Genomic DNA, 16,414 nt, shown 5'->3' on the forward strand with positions numbered 1-16,414 from the left:
CCTTCACTCCAGCAAAGTGCTACAAAGCCAATAGGGTCTCATTAGTTCCAGGCGGCAGAGCAACATGCAGCGCCTAATAACATGCTCACGCCAAAGGAAACTGTTTCCTCTAGTAAAAATAAATCCTCTGTCCAAATCACTCCCTCGCTAGGGGATACTTTCTAAGACCCCTTCAGCCACTTGTGACGTTGAAGTGTGCTGGGCAGCCCTGCCCTCCATCTCCTCCTGCACACGAGTGTGCTTCCCTGCAGCCATTTCTAATTCAGCCTTGCAGAACACGACCTCTTGTGTAAAGAAGGCAACATCATTCCACTGACCCTCCCAGGAACAACACATGCCTGCTTCTCCCCCCTCGCTGCTGGAGCTTCTCAGAGAAGATCTGCCACTCTTGGTTTCATTTCTGACTCCCAGATCTGTGCGGATTACCCAGCCATCAGAGCAGCCATCTGTCTAGGGGCAAGCTATGCTCTGAGGGATAACAGGCTTGGTATTCACTGTGGGAGGATGTAGTTAACGTCATTCAGGGATCAGATGAGGCCAGGCCAGGGGCTGCTGGGCACCGTCCCAGGTGAAAGGTACTCTGTCTGTTTTTTATTGGACCAATGTATTAGTTGATTTACATTGGACTTCAGACCAACAGGGTCCTTACATGTGAACCTGAGACAGCTCTGACAATGCACCTCCCATCTGAGTGCCCATCTCTAGTCCAGCCCTAGACTATGCCCACCCTCAGCTCCCTGGATGCACCTTACTCTTGCTCTCCATTTATTCCTGTGCCATCCCACAAGTCTGTGGATACACCTCACTCCTGATCTGCAGGTCACCTCTCTCCCTGCCCCCAGCTCTGCCAATGCACCTCAGCCTCCCCCTGCTAAAACAGTTCTGGGCATCACCTGCCATGCAGCATTGTGCAAAGAGCTCTATGACGCTCCCTAAGACGACATCTATGCGGAGGGGTTTCTCAAATCCCACCCATGCACTGGGGCGAACGAGCTGCTGGCATTTTGTTGAACCTTGCTTCGAGGAAGTCTAGAAAACACGCGGGTAAAAACACCAGAGTATCTACACTAAGACTCCCACCATCGGGAGCACAGACGGACCCATACCAGCGGGAGAGTCCTCAGTGCCCGCAAGGCCTAGGAGCTTGAAGGAGAGAGACAATTCCTGCTTGCTTAGGACCCATATGGGTCTCTAGAAGAGGCAGATGAGTAACCCGTTCTGCCACTGTGGCCTCTTTTAAGGTCACAGCCTCCTGCTTCGCTGACAGAGATGCTCTTTTTATTTACCTGTTTTAAATACACTTTGCCCCCATGCTCTGTGTGGCAGCGACGGGCACACATGCAGCGTTCTGGGATCTGACTCTCCCCAGGTTAGGGTCTGTGAGTGTACACATGAAAGAGGAAGGGCACACGCTGGTCTAAATTTTACACCATCTCATCTGGAGGGACAAACCCTTCGAGGCCACGCGTGGGTCCCCAGTGCCACGGAAATCTCCAGTTCCCAGCAAGATGCCTGAAAGAGTCAGAAAAATTCTGCTCCTCAACAAGACTCGCTGCTTGGTCATCTTCCAAGACTCTTTTTCTAAGGCCAGGAAACAGAGCACTCTTAACCTGTCCTTCAGGAGGGAATGCTCTGCTCCCTCCTCTGGCAGTCCAGACTGGCGTGCTGAATGCAGGAGCGTTCCTGCCGCTAACGAGGGCAGATGAGAAGTGGCTTCAGTGATGAGGGGGATGTTTAAATCTTATTACCAGAGCAAGTCAAATGGCAGACTTGTCACTGCATTAATTCATGCAGATTTATTCACTCCTGGGGCAGAGACATCTTGGGACTGGTCAGTGCTCACAACCTGAAATGCCACCATGTAAACACACAGCATTCCCAGTGCCTGTCTGGCCGAGGGGGATGGGAGCAGCTCCTACTGCCCCAGAGGGGCCTAGAAAGCAAAGGGTGAACTGATTTGCATTACTTCAGAGAAGCTGCCAAGGGAGGGGGATCACCCTCGGGGGCTACGGATGCCCCCTAGCAAAGAACAGAGCTATACCAGGAGGAGGAGGAGATTGGAGCACAAGTCAAGTGGAGATTTACTCCTTTACCCGTGAGCGGTAGGACATCTGAGTGCACTGGCTAGTTAAGTGCATTTGGGATCTTGAATAATGAAAACCCATAACTACGTGTCAACCAGGGCCCCTGGCAAAAGAGGAACGGGCTTATTTCCTAGCGCTAAGACGTCTGTCTCAGAGACAGGTGTGGGTTTCCTTTAAGTGTCAGACAATCTCTCCAATGACAATCCATCGTGATCCGCTTAGGCTGCAGCCTAAGCGAAGTGTCTCTCCAAAGCTGAAAGTAGGCCCAACACTGCATGGCTGCTAGGGAAGAGATGGGGCTGGCCCACTACAAACACATGGGTGGGCATGTAGGCCTTCCTGTAGGTCACTAGACTCTACAGTCAATGGCTACTTCAGACTTCATGGGGCAGCAGGCACAGAATCCAGATGCTTCTGTTCCCAAAGCCCAGGCCTCTGTCCCTTGGGCTCAAGGAAAGTCTCCAAACACACACTACTAGCCAGGCATGCAGTTGAGCAAGATCAGGTCCATTCAGTAGAGCAGGGGTGCTGGGACATTTTTCAGAGTGAGGGAGCTGGAAGCAGAAACCATGTATTCAGGTTGTTACCACTTTAAGCCATGGGGTACGGTAGCACCCCTAGTTGCAGCACCTATGCAGTAGAGGGCAATGATAATACACACACTAACCATCATCTCTTACATTTACACAGCCCCTTTTGTACCGAAAGGTCTCCCAAGGAAACACACACACAAGCACTGTTCCAGCACTGAAATGCAGCCACTGCTGGTGCAGAGCACAGCAGCTGTTGTCAGCACAGATGCATCACACGAAAACAAGGTGAAGAAGAACTCTGTACCCAAGTGAAATGGCAGGGGAATTTAGTTCAGCAGAATACAGGAAGCCAAGTGGGAATCTGGCCAAGACAATGGTCACTGCCCCCCCACACACAATGAAACATGCCACGGATCTGTACCAAACAGAACTGGCCAGGGGTCAACTTTGTCTCCCCCAAAAGACACTGGCAGCTTCTCAAGCAACACAGCACCCCTTAGTGCACAGGTGGGGAATTGGCATCCGTATCATCTTTGAGGCTGGAATGCCACTTATTAAATCACCAACCTACTCCCTCAGGACACCGGACTGCCCCCAATTAGCTCACCTAAGCAGCACCCTGCACAGAAAGCACAATGACCACGCGACTGCACTCCTTCCCGTAGGCAGAGAACAGGACCAGGAATTCAAGTTCTAACCCCAGCTCTGCCACATCACTCCCCCTCTGTGCCTCCCTTTCCCCACCCGTAAAATGAGGAACCCAATCCCCCCCACACACACAGATGTGGCGCTCCCTCAATCCCACCTGCTGCGCTCTGTCTCTCCCCATACCCCAGACCCCTTCTCTGAACCTGCTCTGTTCCTTTGGACATGGTCTCCTCGTGCCTGCAGACCTCGCCACAAAGAGGATATATGCTCAGAAAGCCATTTGCACAAAGGCGGCTCCCCACCCCTGGCTGCGGAGATCCCTTTTCTCTTAAGAAGGTGTCAGGTCCCCAGCCCTGGTGGGATGTCAAAAACCGATGGAGACACAGAGCCAAGCTCATCAGGGGGTCACCGCAACAGGGACGCAAGATCACCGCAGCCTCACGGGAGCCTTTCAAAGCCATCTCTAGGGACGTTCATCCACACGCAGACGCTATACACGTCCACCCAGGCATACACCGTGAACGTACACAGAGCAGGGCAGCCTCTTGCTGCCCAGGAGGCCAGCAGCTGCACACCGTCCCCAGCAGCACGCAATGGCTGGCAGACTCAGCCCTGTTTGTGGCAGCAAAGCTCAGTAATATTCATGGCACAGCGCAGCGAGACGGCTGTCCAAACAGCAAGAGGAGGGGGGTGCAATTCAAGTGCAAGCTGCAGTAGACCAGGGACCTGGCATCTAGAAGCCTCCTTGCCATGCAGATTTCCCGCACTGGAGGAGGGGAGCTCTGCGCTTGAAATATTTATCCCTGGTCCTGGCTATAATTAGCATCCTCACAGCCTCCATGATCCAGGCACCTGCCAGGGAAGCAGCACAGGTCGGGCGCCTTGGTGAAAGCAGCTGACGGTGCAAGCCTGTGAAGGATGTCAGCTACGCAAGGCATTAAACAAGGACTCACCATGCAGCAGCTCCGCGTCCCTCCTCTCCGTGTGGCTAGATCCCAAGCCATGGGGACCCTTCCTCCCAACTTTCTCCAGCCAGATCCTCGTCTCCTTCCCGGCAGAGCCCCCTGGAGAATGGAAGCCGCTTTCTCTCCCCCCTCCCTCCCTCGCTAGCCACTCATCTCTGTCTCCAGACAGACGCAGGGCTCAGCTAGGCAAGAAGATGCTGCTGCAGAATCCGGCATCCTTCCCTGGGAGCCGGAGCTGGGCATGCTCCATGCGTTCCCTGGGGTATTTAAAGGTCACGTGACACCTGAGCTGTCATTTAGAGCAAGGAATAAGTAGTAGGGGAGCAGGATTAACTCTGTCCTGGCCCTAAGAAGAACCGCTTCAGCAGCCACCTGCACGGCTGGGCGACCCTTTACAACCTGCCAGGCTGTGCAGTTAAATCAGTCCCAGCCCACCCCGGAAAGGTGGCGAACGTGGAGGATGGGGCCATGCCAGAACCACTGACCGGCAACCAATCCTGCAGCCTTGACTCCCATGAGTAATGCCCCTGATGTCAGGGAGGCGCCTTGACAGCGTAACTGCACCAGGCTCCAGCCCCGTGCAGTGGGGCTGGCTGGGAAGAACATAAGAACGGCCATAGTGGGTCAGAGCAAGGGTCATCCAGCCCAGGATCCTGTCTTCCGACCCATGCCAAGTGCTTCAGAGGGAATGAACAGAGCAGGTGATCAAGTGATCCATCCAGCTTCTGGCTAGGGACACTTCAGAGCATGGGTTTGCATCCCTGCCCATCCTGGCTAATAGGCACTGGGAATTTTTTTGGCTAATGCTTTGTATTTTTGCTGAAAACTGTTTTGGTTAAAACCAAAAAACGGTTTGTGACCCAGGCTGAGTTTCGACAAAACTCCTGCCACCTGGAAGAGAGTTTTGAAGTTGTCACCGCGCACCCCATGTAGACATTTTTGAACCAGAAAGTTTCAGGTTTTGAGAGTCAAAATGACCTTTCATTTAGAAACGTTCATAAATGTAGACTTAAAAAAAAAAAAAGGGACGGGGGCGAGGGAGGGGGTAAATCAAGAAAGTCACAATCTGACCACCCCGTTTCAACTGCCTGGAACTCAACACCAAATCTGTTTGCAAAATCTGAGATGTCCATTTTCATCCCAATTTGGGCTGGGAAGAGTATGTCAATCGTGAAAACCTTCACAGGACGGGCACACGGCTTCCTGCCCCATTCTACTGTGCATCAGTAAGGCATGCAGTGCCATCTCTCATCCACGCAGGATGGGCATCGTCCAGTGACTGGGCTCCACCCCTTCCCTCAGGGCAACAACCCCGCTGGAGAGGTCTTACTACAGAAGTATCGGTACTTGGATCTTTAGGGTGGATTTTTCAGTAGCACTCAGCAGTGGCGTAACTAAACCTCCACTACAGTCAGTGGGAGATTTGCCATCTATCTCAGGTACCTATACGGCTCCCAGTGCTGTAATATCTGGACATATTTAATGTACAAGACCCTTGCGAGACAGGGCAGGGCTATTATCCCCATTGTACAGATGGGGAACTGAGGCACACAGAGAGGCCAAGTGACTGTCCCATAGCCACACAGGGAGTCTGTGGCAGAGCAGGGAATTGAATCCACCTCTCCCAAGTCCTACACTATTGCCATAACCGCTGGGCCATCCTTATATCAACTCCATGGTCAGCAGGGCTAGGCCAATGCTGGCCGCTTCTGAAATCCTATCCACAGCCATGATCTAACATGCTGTTGCCAGAACAGCATTCCAGAGCCTAGGGGTAAGACACAGCCAGGGGCAACACCCCCTGGCAGCAGCAGGGAACAGGATTCAGTGTGAGGGGGGCAGGAAGGGTTGTTGAAAGACTTAACTGCCTCCAGGGAAGCAGCTGCCCACAGCTACCGTGGGTTTGACTTGTGGTCACCGGGAAAGGCTGGCTGCTGTATTTCTGGGAAGCACAATCCCAGAACATCTGGATATCCAGTTATTGATGCAACACGGACATCAGCCTGAAGGGGAGCTGGTAAGAGACTGATGGGAGGGGAGAGAAGCTGGACAAGCAGCTAGACAGACAGACTCGCCTTGAGCTGCGGGTGGATAGACACTGCACAGCTAACTTTCAGCACAACCCTGAATGGACCTAGGTCTCGTTGGGACACTGATTAACCAGACCGCCTGGCCCCGGCTGTTCATTCCTGCCCTGGTGGAGCAAGACGACCCGCACAGCGCCATGCTGAGCAGAAGGGTAAGAGGCCAAGATCCCAGCGCCCAGGGCTGTGCTTCAGAGCCAGAGGTTTTCTGAGCAACGGGGTGTCCGAGAGGCAGAGTCCGCAAGGGACCTGGCCTGGGCAGAGCAGAGCCAGAGATGTAGCTGGCACAGGCTGGGGGGAGGGTCACAGGTTCTCTGAAAAGAAAAACACCCTTGATCCTGTAATCCGTGTCAGCCCGAAGCTTTAGGGGCCGAGTGGGGATTGGCTGTCACCGAACTCCCTGCCCCACTGCTCCAGACCCCTCCCTCACAGGCCATGGGCTGAGGACCCACGTTAACCCCCTCCCTGCCAGGCATGCCGCCACTAGGGCTAAGGTGACCTTGGAGCAACTGGGCAGCTAACAGGGCCGGCTCCAGGGTTACGCCTGCACCGTCTTGAGGTACGCCCAGGCAGCATTTTGGAGCGAGCCTCCCAGGCCGGGGCGAGGGCTCTCGAACAGCCGTGCGGACAGCACTTGGAAGTCGCGGCTCGGGCTGGAACTCGGGCCCTGAAACCTAGGGAGGAGTGGGACTGAGAGAGCCAGCTGCAGCTTCAGACCGCTCCCTATGCAGCTCATTTTAGAGAGCCGTCGAGAGCCCGGCGAGCCCCAGCCGGTCAGCCCAGGCTGAGAGACTCGCTCCAAGGTGCTGTGCAGGCATATCCTCAGCAATCCTGTGCCCTGGGCCATCAGTCTCCCCACCTCGCCCCCCCCCCCCCCCCCAGCCAGCATGCCAATTGCAGCTCTCTGACAACAGCTGGCCCCAGAGCACCACTTGGCCTGCAGCCTTCTCCCCCCTACCGAAAAGCCCTGCTCTGCATTCACCCCACGGCCCATGCAGTTCTGGAGGCCCCAAGCCGGCGCTGGGAGAAGGCGAAGGGCAAAGGAGGCAGGCTGGCCTGAAGGCGGCGAAAGTTACAGCCAAGCCGCAGGAGGAAATGCCAGTGCCAGGGACAAGTGGAACCCCATGAGCGCCCATGCATCTGCACCCTGGCCTGGAGGGGCAGGGGGCCTGGCACAGCTCCTGACAAGGAGTCAGCCCCCCACTGCAAAATGCCTGAACTCCTTCACCTCCCTCCCCACAGTGGGAGAGGCTGCGGCAGCCCTCCTTGGCCCCACCACCCCGCAGGCCGGTGGTCAGTTCTGTCCCTGGAGCCCCTGCTGCCTGCTCTGGGCCCAGAAGGGCCCTTCTTTTGGGGGGGCTGTGCATTAGCCCCTGCACTGAGCTGTGCGCTGTCACCGCCCTCCTCCTTCCCCTCGCCACCACAGAAGGACAGGCCAACAAGATCCTGCCGCCACGCATCGTACTAGGGAGGGTTGCACCTCACGTGTGTGGAAATGTGAAGGCGTGTGCACACACACACACACACACACACACACACACACACACACACACACACACAACTGCACGCTGTGCACCTCCTGCATGCTTTGGCGCCACCGCGTGGGAAGCGGTTGCAAATGCAGCACCACCCCTAGCAGGAGGCTACCCGAGGTGTCTATAGCACCTCCCGGGGCAGAGCGCTTGGCAGGGTAGGTACAGCCGACGCGGCGAGCAGCAGCCCAGCAGAACGACACAGAGCACAACAGGCAGGAGGGTGGGCAACGGAGGAAGCTCCCCCAAAGACACACCCTCCGCTGGTTGGAAATGCTGCCTTGTTATTCATATTGCGGAAGCTCCTAGGAAGCCCAGTCAAGGGTCAGGGCCCAGTTGCAGGTTGCGCTGCACACGAAAGTAACAGACAACAGACAGGACCATCTAGGCAACCGTCGTCATCAGCCACCTGGGGATTTTGGATCTCTTTAGGTATTTACTGCACCCACTGCCCTGGCCTCTGGCAGGCCACCCTGCAGAACAGATCGGACACGGAGGAGATAGTGATCTCCTCTGAAACTCCGTCCATGCAGTAAGCTGGAACTCTTAGGAAAGGAGAGCTGCATCAAGTGCCTCTGGGGCTATGATCCTCCATCTGGTGTGTCAGTGTCCTTCCCATAGCAGCCCACTGCAGAGTCACAGACAAGATTGCCCCAATTTGAGGCAGGGAGCGAGCAGGGGAGCCCCTGATGCACCCCCCCAAAAAAAATCTTATAGGGAAAAGAATTCAAGGTACAGCAGGGCCAGATTCTCAGCTGGTGGAAGTCAAAGGATTTGTGCTGATTTACTTCGGCTGTAAGCTTTCGGGGGCAGGACCGTCCTTCTGCTCCGTGTTCATAGAGCGCCTGGCACAACGGTGTCCTGGACTATGGCCGCAGTGACACAAATGATCGACTGTCATTTCCTTCAGCTGGGGATCTGGCCCATCGAACTGGAGAGCCTTTCCACGGGGTTTAAAACCCTGCTACAGCCGGGACAGCGTTCTCCATTTGGTTCTCTGGGATGATTCAAAAAGCCGAGAGAAAATTCTTACTCTACAGGGCCTCTCTCTAAGTGCAGATCCTGTTTTCACGCACATCGTGCTGGACACAGGATTGTCTGCGCTGGCTGTTTTTGCCTGCGATGTTGCAGAGCCCTCTGAAGTCCCTGCTGGAAGCGACTGCATCGGAAATACCAGTGTGGCACTGGGGCTCATCAATGCATGGGAACCAACCCTAAACGTAGACCCCGGTTCCTCCTGAGGCAAGCTCGTCCGCAGATGCTGGGCGCGACCCAGGAAGCTCACAGCTTGAGAGGGTGATTTGCGTATCCAAGAACAGAGCTGGTGCGGCACAGCCCTGGCTCCTGGACAGAGGGACAGCAGGAGGGGAAGAAGGGATCCTTGCTGGGGACAGGGATGGCATGGGGGAAGGAGGGTTGGGAGGGAAATGCAGCTGTCCCTTGATGTGCATGGCTGCAGAACCTATGGCCTGAGCCACCCCACCTGCCAGAGTATATCCTCAGCCTGCAGCTGGGCAGGCTATGGACACTTCAGGCCAGTTCCTCAGCTGCTATATCTCAGAGTAGCTCTGCTGAAGTCAATGGAGCGAAGCCAATTTACCCCAGCTCAACCCCTGGCCCTGTGTGTGGATTTGGTGGGGGTGGGGCAGAGTTTGCACAGAGGAAGGAGAGAATGCAGGAACGCCCCCAGGAAGGAAAGAAACAAGATAATGCCAATTCCAGCAGGCCTCCTCTCTAGATCCCACCCTCCAGGCAGAACTTCGGAGCCCAGCCAAAGGGGCGAGTGAGCCGGACCTGACAGGATGGAGACAGGTTGGAATTAGCCACTGGGACCACAGCCAGCATTAGCTACCGAAAAGACCAGGCTGGAGTTTCGGAGAGCTGTGGGCAGTGCCCAATTGGACGAGCATCAGACCCTCCTCAGTAACAACTGTCAGGAGTCCTGGCTCCAGCAAAGCTCCTGTTTAAGAGATACACGTTCCCTCCCGTGGGAGGATTTTGCTCACCACAGCAGGTCGCTCAGGCCTCTGAAAGGCAAGCCTCTGCCTAGCTTCCCACAGTGCTAACACGGGTTGCACTCCACTACTTGTAGCAATGCTGGAAGCTTTGCCATAGATGGGATTGTGGCTTCGAACACCTTTTCAGCAGCGTCATTTAGTCTCACTGCGGGCCGGGGCAACTCACGCCATGCTGCCGGAGCAATGCATGATCTGAAGATAGCAATTGTCCACACACACCCACCCACCAGCATATCAATGTCTGGAGCAATCCTAGCCACAGCAGAGCTGCCAGCAGCGCAAAACGAATATCAAATGTTATAGCAGTGTCAGCCCCCCGCCTGCCCTTCCACCATTTTCAGCAGGGGCAGCGGTTACACCAATAGTTCTGTCTTCGCAGCTTATCCCCACTCCTCCAGCCCAGGAGATAGTTAAAGGCATTTGCAGAGGTGAGGGGGAGGGGAGAGCAAATAGCTTCTGAGGTCAGCCAACAGCAGAAACAGCAGCAAAAACCTTCCCACTTACTTGATAAAATATATGGCTCCCTGGCATGTGACGCCTGCCTCCCAGCCTTTGGGCAAGTCTGAAAAGATACAACAGCAAAAGCAGACACTGTTAAAGTGTGGAACTCCCTGTTGCAGGATGTTATGGACGCAAGTTTTAGCTGATTACATTTCAACAGAGCACACATCTTCTGCAGTTACAGTAGCCAGGTGCAAAATTATTCCAGGATACCAGCCTGCAGGGCACGAACTGATTGACAGCTAATCTCTGAGGAGCGTCTCTCAGGCACAGTTCAGTGCAATCTTTCCGCTCCCACCTGTCATTGGTCACTGTTGAGAAAGGGTGGGACCAGATGGCCCATGAGCTTGTTCTGGGAAGGCTGGGGGGGGAGTGGTACTGGAAAGAAAGGCCACTGAGTCAGTTCCAGTCTGACAACTCTATGTTCCCGAGTTACAAACCCGGTTACTGTACACCTGGAATGTTGCATCTCAGGAAATTTCAGTTGAAAGTGACCCATCTGGACACCCTCCCTCCCAGCCCATGTGGAGTTAGAAATTACAACCCTCGGGTTTTTGGTTCTTCCGCCTACAGTTTTTTGAAGCTCTGCTGAAGAGCACCGAGGACAGCAGGCCAGAGCTACGTTCAGAGACGCTGCCGACTCACTGGTTCATACGCTCACTGAGTTTCAAGGTGCCTAGTGATTTGGGCCCCTGCCCTCAAACTTGAGGCATCTTAAAGACGACCCAATTTTCAAACAGTGCTGAGCACGCTCTGGAAATTAGGCTCCTTCGAGGCTTCTCAAGTTGGGCCCAGTTATGTTCACACACAGGGAAGTTACATACAAACAAATACTCTTGCTAGAAGGTTGTCACAGAACATGACCTGGTTTCTTACAATTCAGAATGATAACTCATAAGAACCCAAAACCAGAGAGAGACAAAGCAGGCTGCACCCTAAAACAGACAGGCACAACTCACCCCACCTTACTCTAGGCTGGCTGGCTGCAAACTGACACCTGCTCCCCGAGAGTCCCCAAGCAGCCCCCCTAGCATGCAAGCAGGACCAGGGAACCCTGCCCCCCTCAAAAGAGAACTTGCAATTCCAATAATCCCCAATACACCACAGACCCTCCCCTCCCCAGCCACTTTTGATATCCTGTGGGAATGTGCATAGAGACCAATTCAGCATCCTGGAATTGCAGCAGAACGTTGCAGACCATTGGAAGTGGAACACTTTGTGAAGCTAGTTTAATTTTCACTACTGAGGCTGCAAGGTGATTCCAGTACTTCACTCAGCCGGGTTTCACTCTTGTTTCTAGCCAGTTTTGCTCTCTGGCTCCCTCACGCAGCGACCCAATGCTGACAGGACAGCTGGGATCCCAGCAACAGAAGAAATCAAAACCCTTTTGTGCACCAATTTTAGGGCTAAACCTAGCCGACAATTCACAATGGCTATTGAAAGAGATGGACAGCATTGTCCTAAGGAGCAAAGTGTATTAACCCCTACATCTCTGGCTTGTTTACATGTGCCCCCAAGGTGGCTCCAGAGAGGATACTCTAACACTGACAGCTGCAGGATGTTCTTCTTCACTGGACTGAGGGGGAAGGGAAAGCACATGTGACAAGGGGAGCAGCTGCAGCCAGGATGAAACAGTCAGCCTTTGGCAGTTTTAGCACGTGTGTTCCTTACCTGTGCTGGCAAAGTGCCCACTCTGGATGGGGTGTCCAGTGCCTGGATGCACCCAGCTGGTATATTTGGTCTCATCGCTGTGTGGGACAACAAACAGAATATCAGAACATGCATGTGACTCTGGGGAGAAGAGCTCCCATCCTGGCTTCCCAAACACATCACACCTATCTGGAGGGGCGGGGCAAGGGCTCTCCCTGTGTCTGGAGAGGGGATTTTTACAAGGGGCCCTTTTCTATCCAAAGCACGTACAGGGCACCAGCCACTGGACCATCTAGGCCTCCCTCTAGCTTGCCTTTTCTGCAGGGCCCAGGCAGTCTGAACAGGAGACAGAAGGGAGGTCATGATGATCAGGCATGGGGCTGGTCTGCAGCTTCCTCTAATGGCTTGGCAGACAGCACACCCTAGCAGGGGCTGCACTATGGAGGGGCTCTTCAGAGCGTTCCCCTGGGAAGGGACTCCACTCCTTCCAATAGCTGTGCCAGACTTTGGGGCAGGAGAGGAGCATCATCAGAGTCACCCCTGCACTCCTCCAGGGCACTGAAATAAAATGGGAATGAGGAATAAAAATGCCTGAGGTCTGTGGGGGGCAGGTCAGGTGTGGAGGCAACAAGAGATCTAGAAAGAAGTGGAGTTAGACCCCTGCCTCCCATAGCCCCCAGGGGCTGTCTGTTACCCCCTACCCTTTGCCACCATTCCCCTCATCTCCCCGTGCCAGTCTTTATTCTGCCTTGTCCCATCTCCCCCAGCCAAGCCCCCTTCCCATGTCCAGATACCATCAGGCTCAGAACATGCCCTAGCCTGGGGAAGAGGGGAGAGTAACAACAAACACAACACAAGTAGGAATACAAAGAGAGCTGAACGTACTTGATGAAGAAGACGCGCCCACCTTCACACACTCCATACGTCCACCTGCCGGGCAGGTCCAACCAGTCAATGTCATCAGCCATCGAGCCCCTCTGCGGCAAGACACCAGAAGATGGAGAGAAAGCCAAAGCCACCAAACTCAGCTGGCTGACCCTGCCTGCGCTCAGCTACTGCCGCTGGAGTTCTCCTTGCGAAGCACAGCAGGAGGACAGAGAAGACTGGCTGCTGCTGAGTACCTAGAGAACACCTCCAAATCCACCCCAGCCAGTCCCACAGGAGGCAAACACTTGCTCAGCTCAGACCTTCCAGTGAGATTCTGTTTGCTGCTAACAGCCCAGGAGAAGGGAAAAAAAAAAAACCAAACCCATAAATTTAACCCTGTCAGAGGCAACCTGCTGCTTTACCCAAGACTTGGAGCACACAGGACATTCCTGCAGCACTAGCTCTCTGCATGAGTCTTTGGGCTTATCCACAGCCACTTCCTTCACTGCCTACTTAATTTAATTACTATCAATTAACTCATGAGGAGTAATTATGAAGTTTTCACTCCCTTCTCCTGTTAACTTTAACCCCTGTTAAATTCTTTTCCTTTTCAGATCTCAAAGCCAGGTGGAGGCAGTGCCATGGTTATTATACACAGTGGTTTCTGAGCTGTCCAACAGGTATTGGCTCTCTCTCTCCACAGCCATCAATTAAAGCTCTTTTAAAGGGCTAGGTGGTGTTTGGGTGGCACCTCTGGCAGGGCTGGGATGATCTCAAATGGTGTCTCATTGGCAGGAAGGGGAAGATGCTTCTGTAAAAGTTGCCTTACAAAGTTAATGCAACAAATGATGGACTCTCTCTGCAAATGAGTGGGGCTGCTTCAGTGAGATTGAACTCCTTGCTCAGAAGCAGGGGGGGGAAGATCTTGCCTGAAGCCCTAGAGAGGGACATTTCAGTAGCTCTTTGAATCAGAGGGAGTGACAAACATGTCTGATAAGTCACAGTGTAGCAACAAGGAAATGGATGAGCCTTGGTTTTATTTACAGTCAGTCATCGGGCCATGGTTTTGCATGGCAGAGATGACAGCCTGCTGAAGGATTGGCTAGATTAATGTTGGTCAGGTGGGGAAGCGTGGCCTTGTGGTGAACGTGCTGCACGGGGAGATCTAAGTTCAATGCCTGGCGTCATGTGACCATTAATAAGGCCTCACTAGTGCAACCACCTGTGCGTAACTTTAGGCACACAAGCAGTCCTGTTGAAATTAATGGCATTACTTATGAGCCTGATGTTAATTAAGCATGTGCTTATATGTTTGCAGGATTGGAGTCTTAATTCCCCATCATTAAAATAGGGAGAATACTACTTCATTTATCCCACACTATGATTGTCTTGGCTGTAGAGATTGCAACAGTGAAATCCCAGTCCCATTGACTGGAGTGGGGTCAGGATTTTACCCTAAATTCTCTGGGGGCAGGGATTGTCACTTACTATGTGGTTGTACAGCTCCTGGCACAAGGGGATCCAGATCTCAGCAGCATAGCATAGTAGAGCTAATAAACAAGGTATCTTCCACTGCAGCTGATTTTATACTTGTGGGCAAGGTGCTACAGTAACACAAATAGTGAATAATCATAATAGACAGCTAAGGAGTGGTGTCTAAATCTGGTGTACAAAGGGATGGTGTGTACTGTCACAGTGGCTGACAGTTCTAACAGAAAGCTCCTAGAACATCAGCAGCTGCGGTGACTCAGCCACCGCTTCTTTTTATCCTGGGAGCTGGAATATGTGGTTTCAGGCCAGGAATGGATTCTGTGATCTGTTTTGGCAAGTTCAATAGTTCCGGTCTTTTTCAAGATGTGAGCAGTGAAGGAGGGAATAACAGAGTTGGCTCTTGGACAGGGTTTTGAGACGGTTCAAGTAAAAAATGGTTTTACAAAGTCAAATGTAGCAAGAAATCATAAGTTCATAAGCTGCCCTGATGCTATCGGGGTATTTGAAGCGGCATTGTCAGGTTAAAAAATCGTATTTTAAAACCTCAAACTTCCTTTCCCACCAGCTTGTGCCTTCAAACATACAGGTCAGTGACTTTATTTACGGGAGTAGCCTCATTAACTGTAATAGGGCTCCTTATGTGTGCAAGGGCCCTCTTGTGCATAAAAGTTTGCAGGTTCCCTCATGCCCTGCTCCTGCAAGCTGCTCTGTACACGCAAAACCTCTATGGCCACGCGACAACCCATATAAGCGGTAGGGCTCTGTAGAGGTGTAGAGATTTGCCCTGACGGCATGGCTTCCTGGAGCAAGGGCCAAACTCATTTCACAATTTCTTTTTCTGCAGTTAGGTAAACTTCTTGCCTAACACAGACGCCTAGGAGATGGCAGGAAGAAGCAGGGCCCAGGAATGCCCACTGTGCAGTCACGGGATTGAGGCCTGGATCCCATGAACACTGGTGCCTGGAACCAACTTTAAGCATCGGGAGAAGTCCCACTGACTTCCATGGAACCCTTTCAAGTTAATCACAAGCATAAGGGTTTGCAGGAACAGGGAGCATGGGGGATAAACTCATCTGATCTTAAAAATCTCTTCCTTCTCTGGGTAATTCTCCCCATGGAAGCAGACTCGCCTCCTGCTCACACACCCTGGATCCTTTTCCCTATGGGCTGAGGAAAATGGCTGTGGTAATTTCTAAGAATTTGCCAATCTCATATTAACGCCAGGAACCAGAATGAACTGTTCCAGGCTCTAAGGTAAATCATATGTGGCTTTTTGGAGGGCTTTAATACACTCCTAGCCAAGAATCCAGAGCTCCTTCAGGCTCTGTTCTGTCAGGTAAATAAATTAACTTTTGTTACTATCCACATGAGATTTTTTCCCTCCTTTATTTCTTAGTCCAATGGAAATTCAATGGTGGAAATACCAGCAGGATTTGGAGTCTTTTTAAAAATCTCTCTCAAACATTCCTTCCCCAAAATGCACAGGTGAGGAAGGAGGATGGCGAACAGGCCGAGACCCACCATCCAAGCTACTACGCGTCTGTGGGACGTCGCATGGCATGTGAGGCTTTCAAAGCACGTTGCAGCTCTGAATCTATTAAGCATCGCAAGCCTTCTGGGCGTAGGTGCAATCACTGCCTTTTTGACAGAGGGAGAAATGGAGGCACAAAGAGGCGAAGTAACTTCCCGCAACATCTTCAGAAAAGAAGCCGGGAGTCCCAATTTCCCATCCCCTTCTCTGAGAGCCTCACCAGCTGGCTCCCCTCTTAAAAAGATCCCTGTCTGTTAAGACTATGACACGCATGCAGGAAAACCCAGAGAGAATCTGGGTTAACTCAGTCCATGGGAATGCATAAGCTGCACAGCCTGGGCACGAGCGCACACTGCCTGTCAGCTTCCCAGGCATAGGCTGGGGTGTGTGGCAACCTTGCTCTTACTGAAGTGTTGCTCTGTCTGGGAGGAGGGTGTAGGGAAGAATTACACTAATACTAGGGCACATGTCAGGGCGAGTCTGAACTGCAGGAGACTTGCTGAGCATCCC

General features: G+C 52.9%; 1 protein-coding gene and 1 long non-coding RNA gene across 8 annotated transcripts in view; one reads left to right on the forward strand and one right to left on the reverse strand.

The window, feature by feature from the left end:
* Positions 1 to 13,451, reverse strand: part of PLEKHA6 (pleckstrin homology domain containing A6) — a 134,756-nt gene extending 121,305 nt beyond the window's left edge. For 4 of the 7 annotated variants that reach the window (XM_067531850.1, XM_067531853.1, XM_067531851.1 and 1 more), the window contains exons 1-3: positions 12,901 to 13,451; positions 12,037 to 12,113; positions 10,369 to 10,426 (exon numbers count right to left, since the gene is read on the reverse strand). In XM_067531850.1, the coding sequence (XP_067387951.1) occupies positions 10,369 to 10,426; positions 12,037 to 12,113; positions 12,901 to 12,983 (218 nt within the window). In that variant the 5' untranslated portion in view covers positions 12,984 to 13,451. Of the gene's footprint in view, positions 1 to 4,218; positions 4,316 to 10,368; positions 10,427 to 12,036; positions 12,114 to 12,900 lie in introns of those variants that run through there. The other 3 variants (XM_067531858.1, XM_067531852.1, XM_067531855.1) reach the window with 2 other exon arrangements.
* LOC137142462 (uncharacterized) lies at positions 6,156 to 15,707 on the forward strand. The gene is made up of 3 exons (XR_010916936.1): positions 6,156 to 6,469; positions 13,497 to 13,562; positions 15,218 to 15,707. It is a non-coding gene; the product is annotated as an uncharacterized lncRNA (long non-coding RNA).
* The last annotated feature ends 707 nt before the right edge of the window (positions 15,708 to 16,414 follow it).

This window comes from Emydura macquarii, unplaced genomic scaffold (genome assembly GCF_026122565.2).
Source record: "Emydura macquarii macquarii isolate MOO-44397 ecotype Brisbane River unplaced genomic scaffold, CSIRO-AGI_Emac_v2 contig_3220, whole genome shotgun sequence".
Classification (NCBI taxonomy): domain Eukaryota; kingdom Metazoa; phylum Chordata; order Testudines; family Chelidae; genus Emydura; species Emydura macquarii.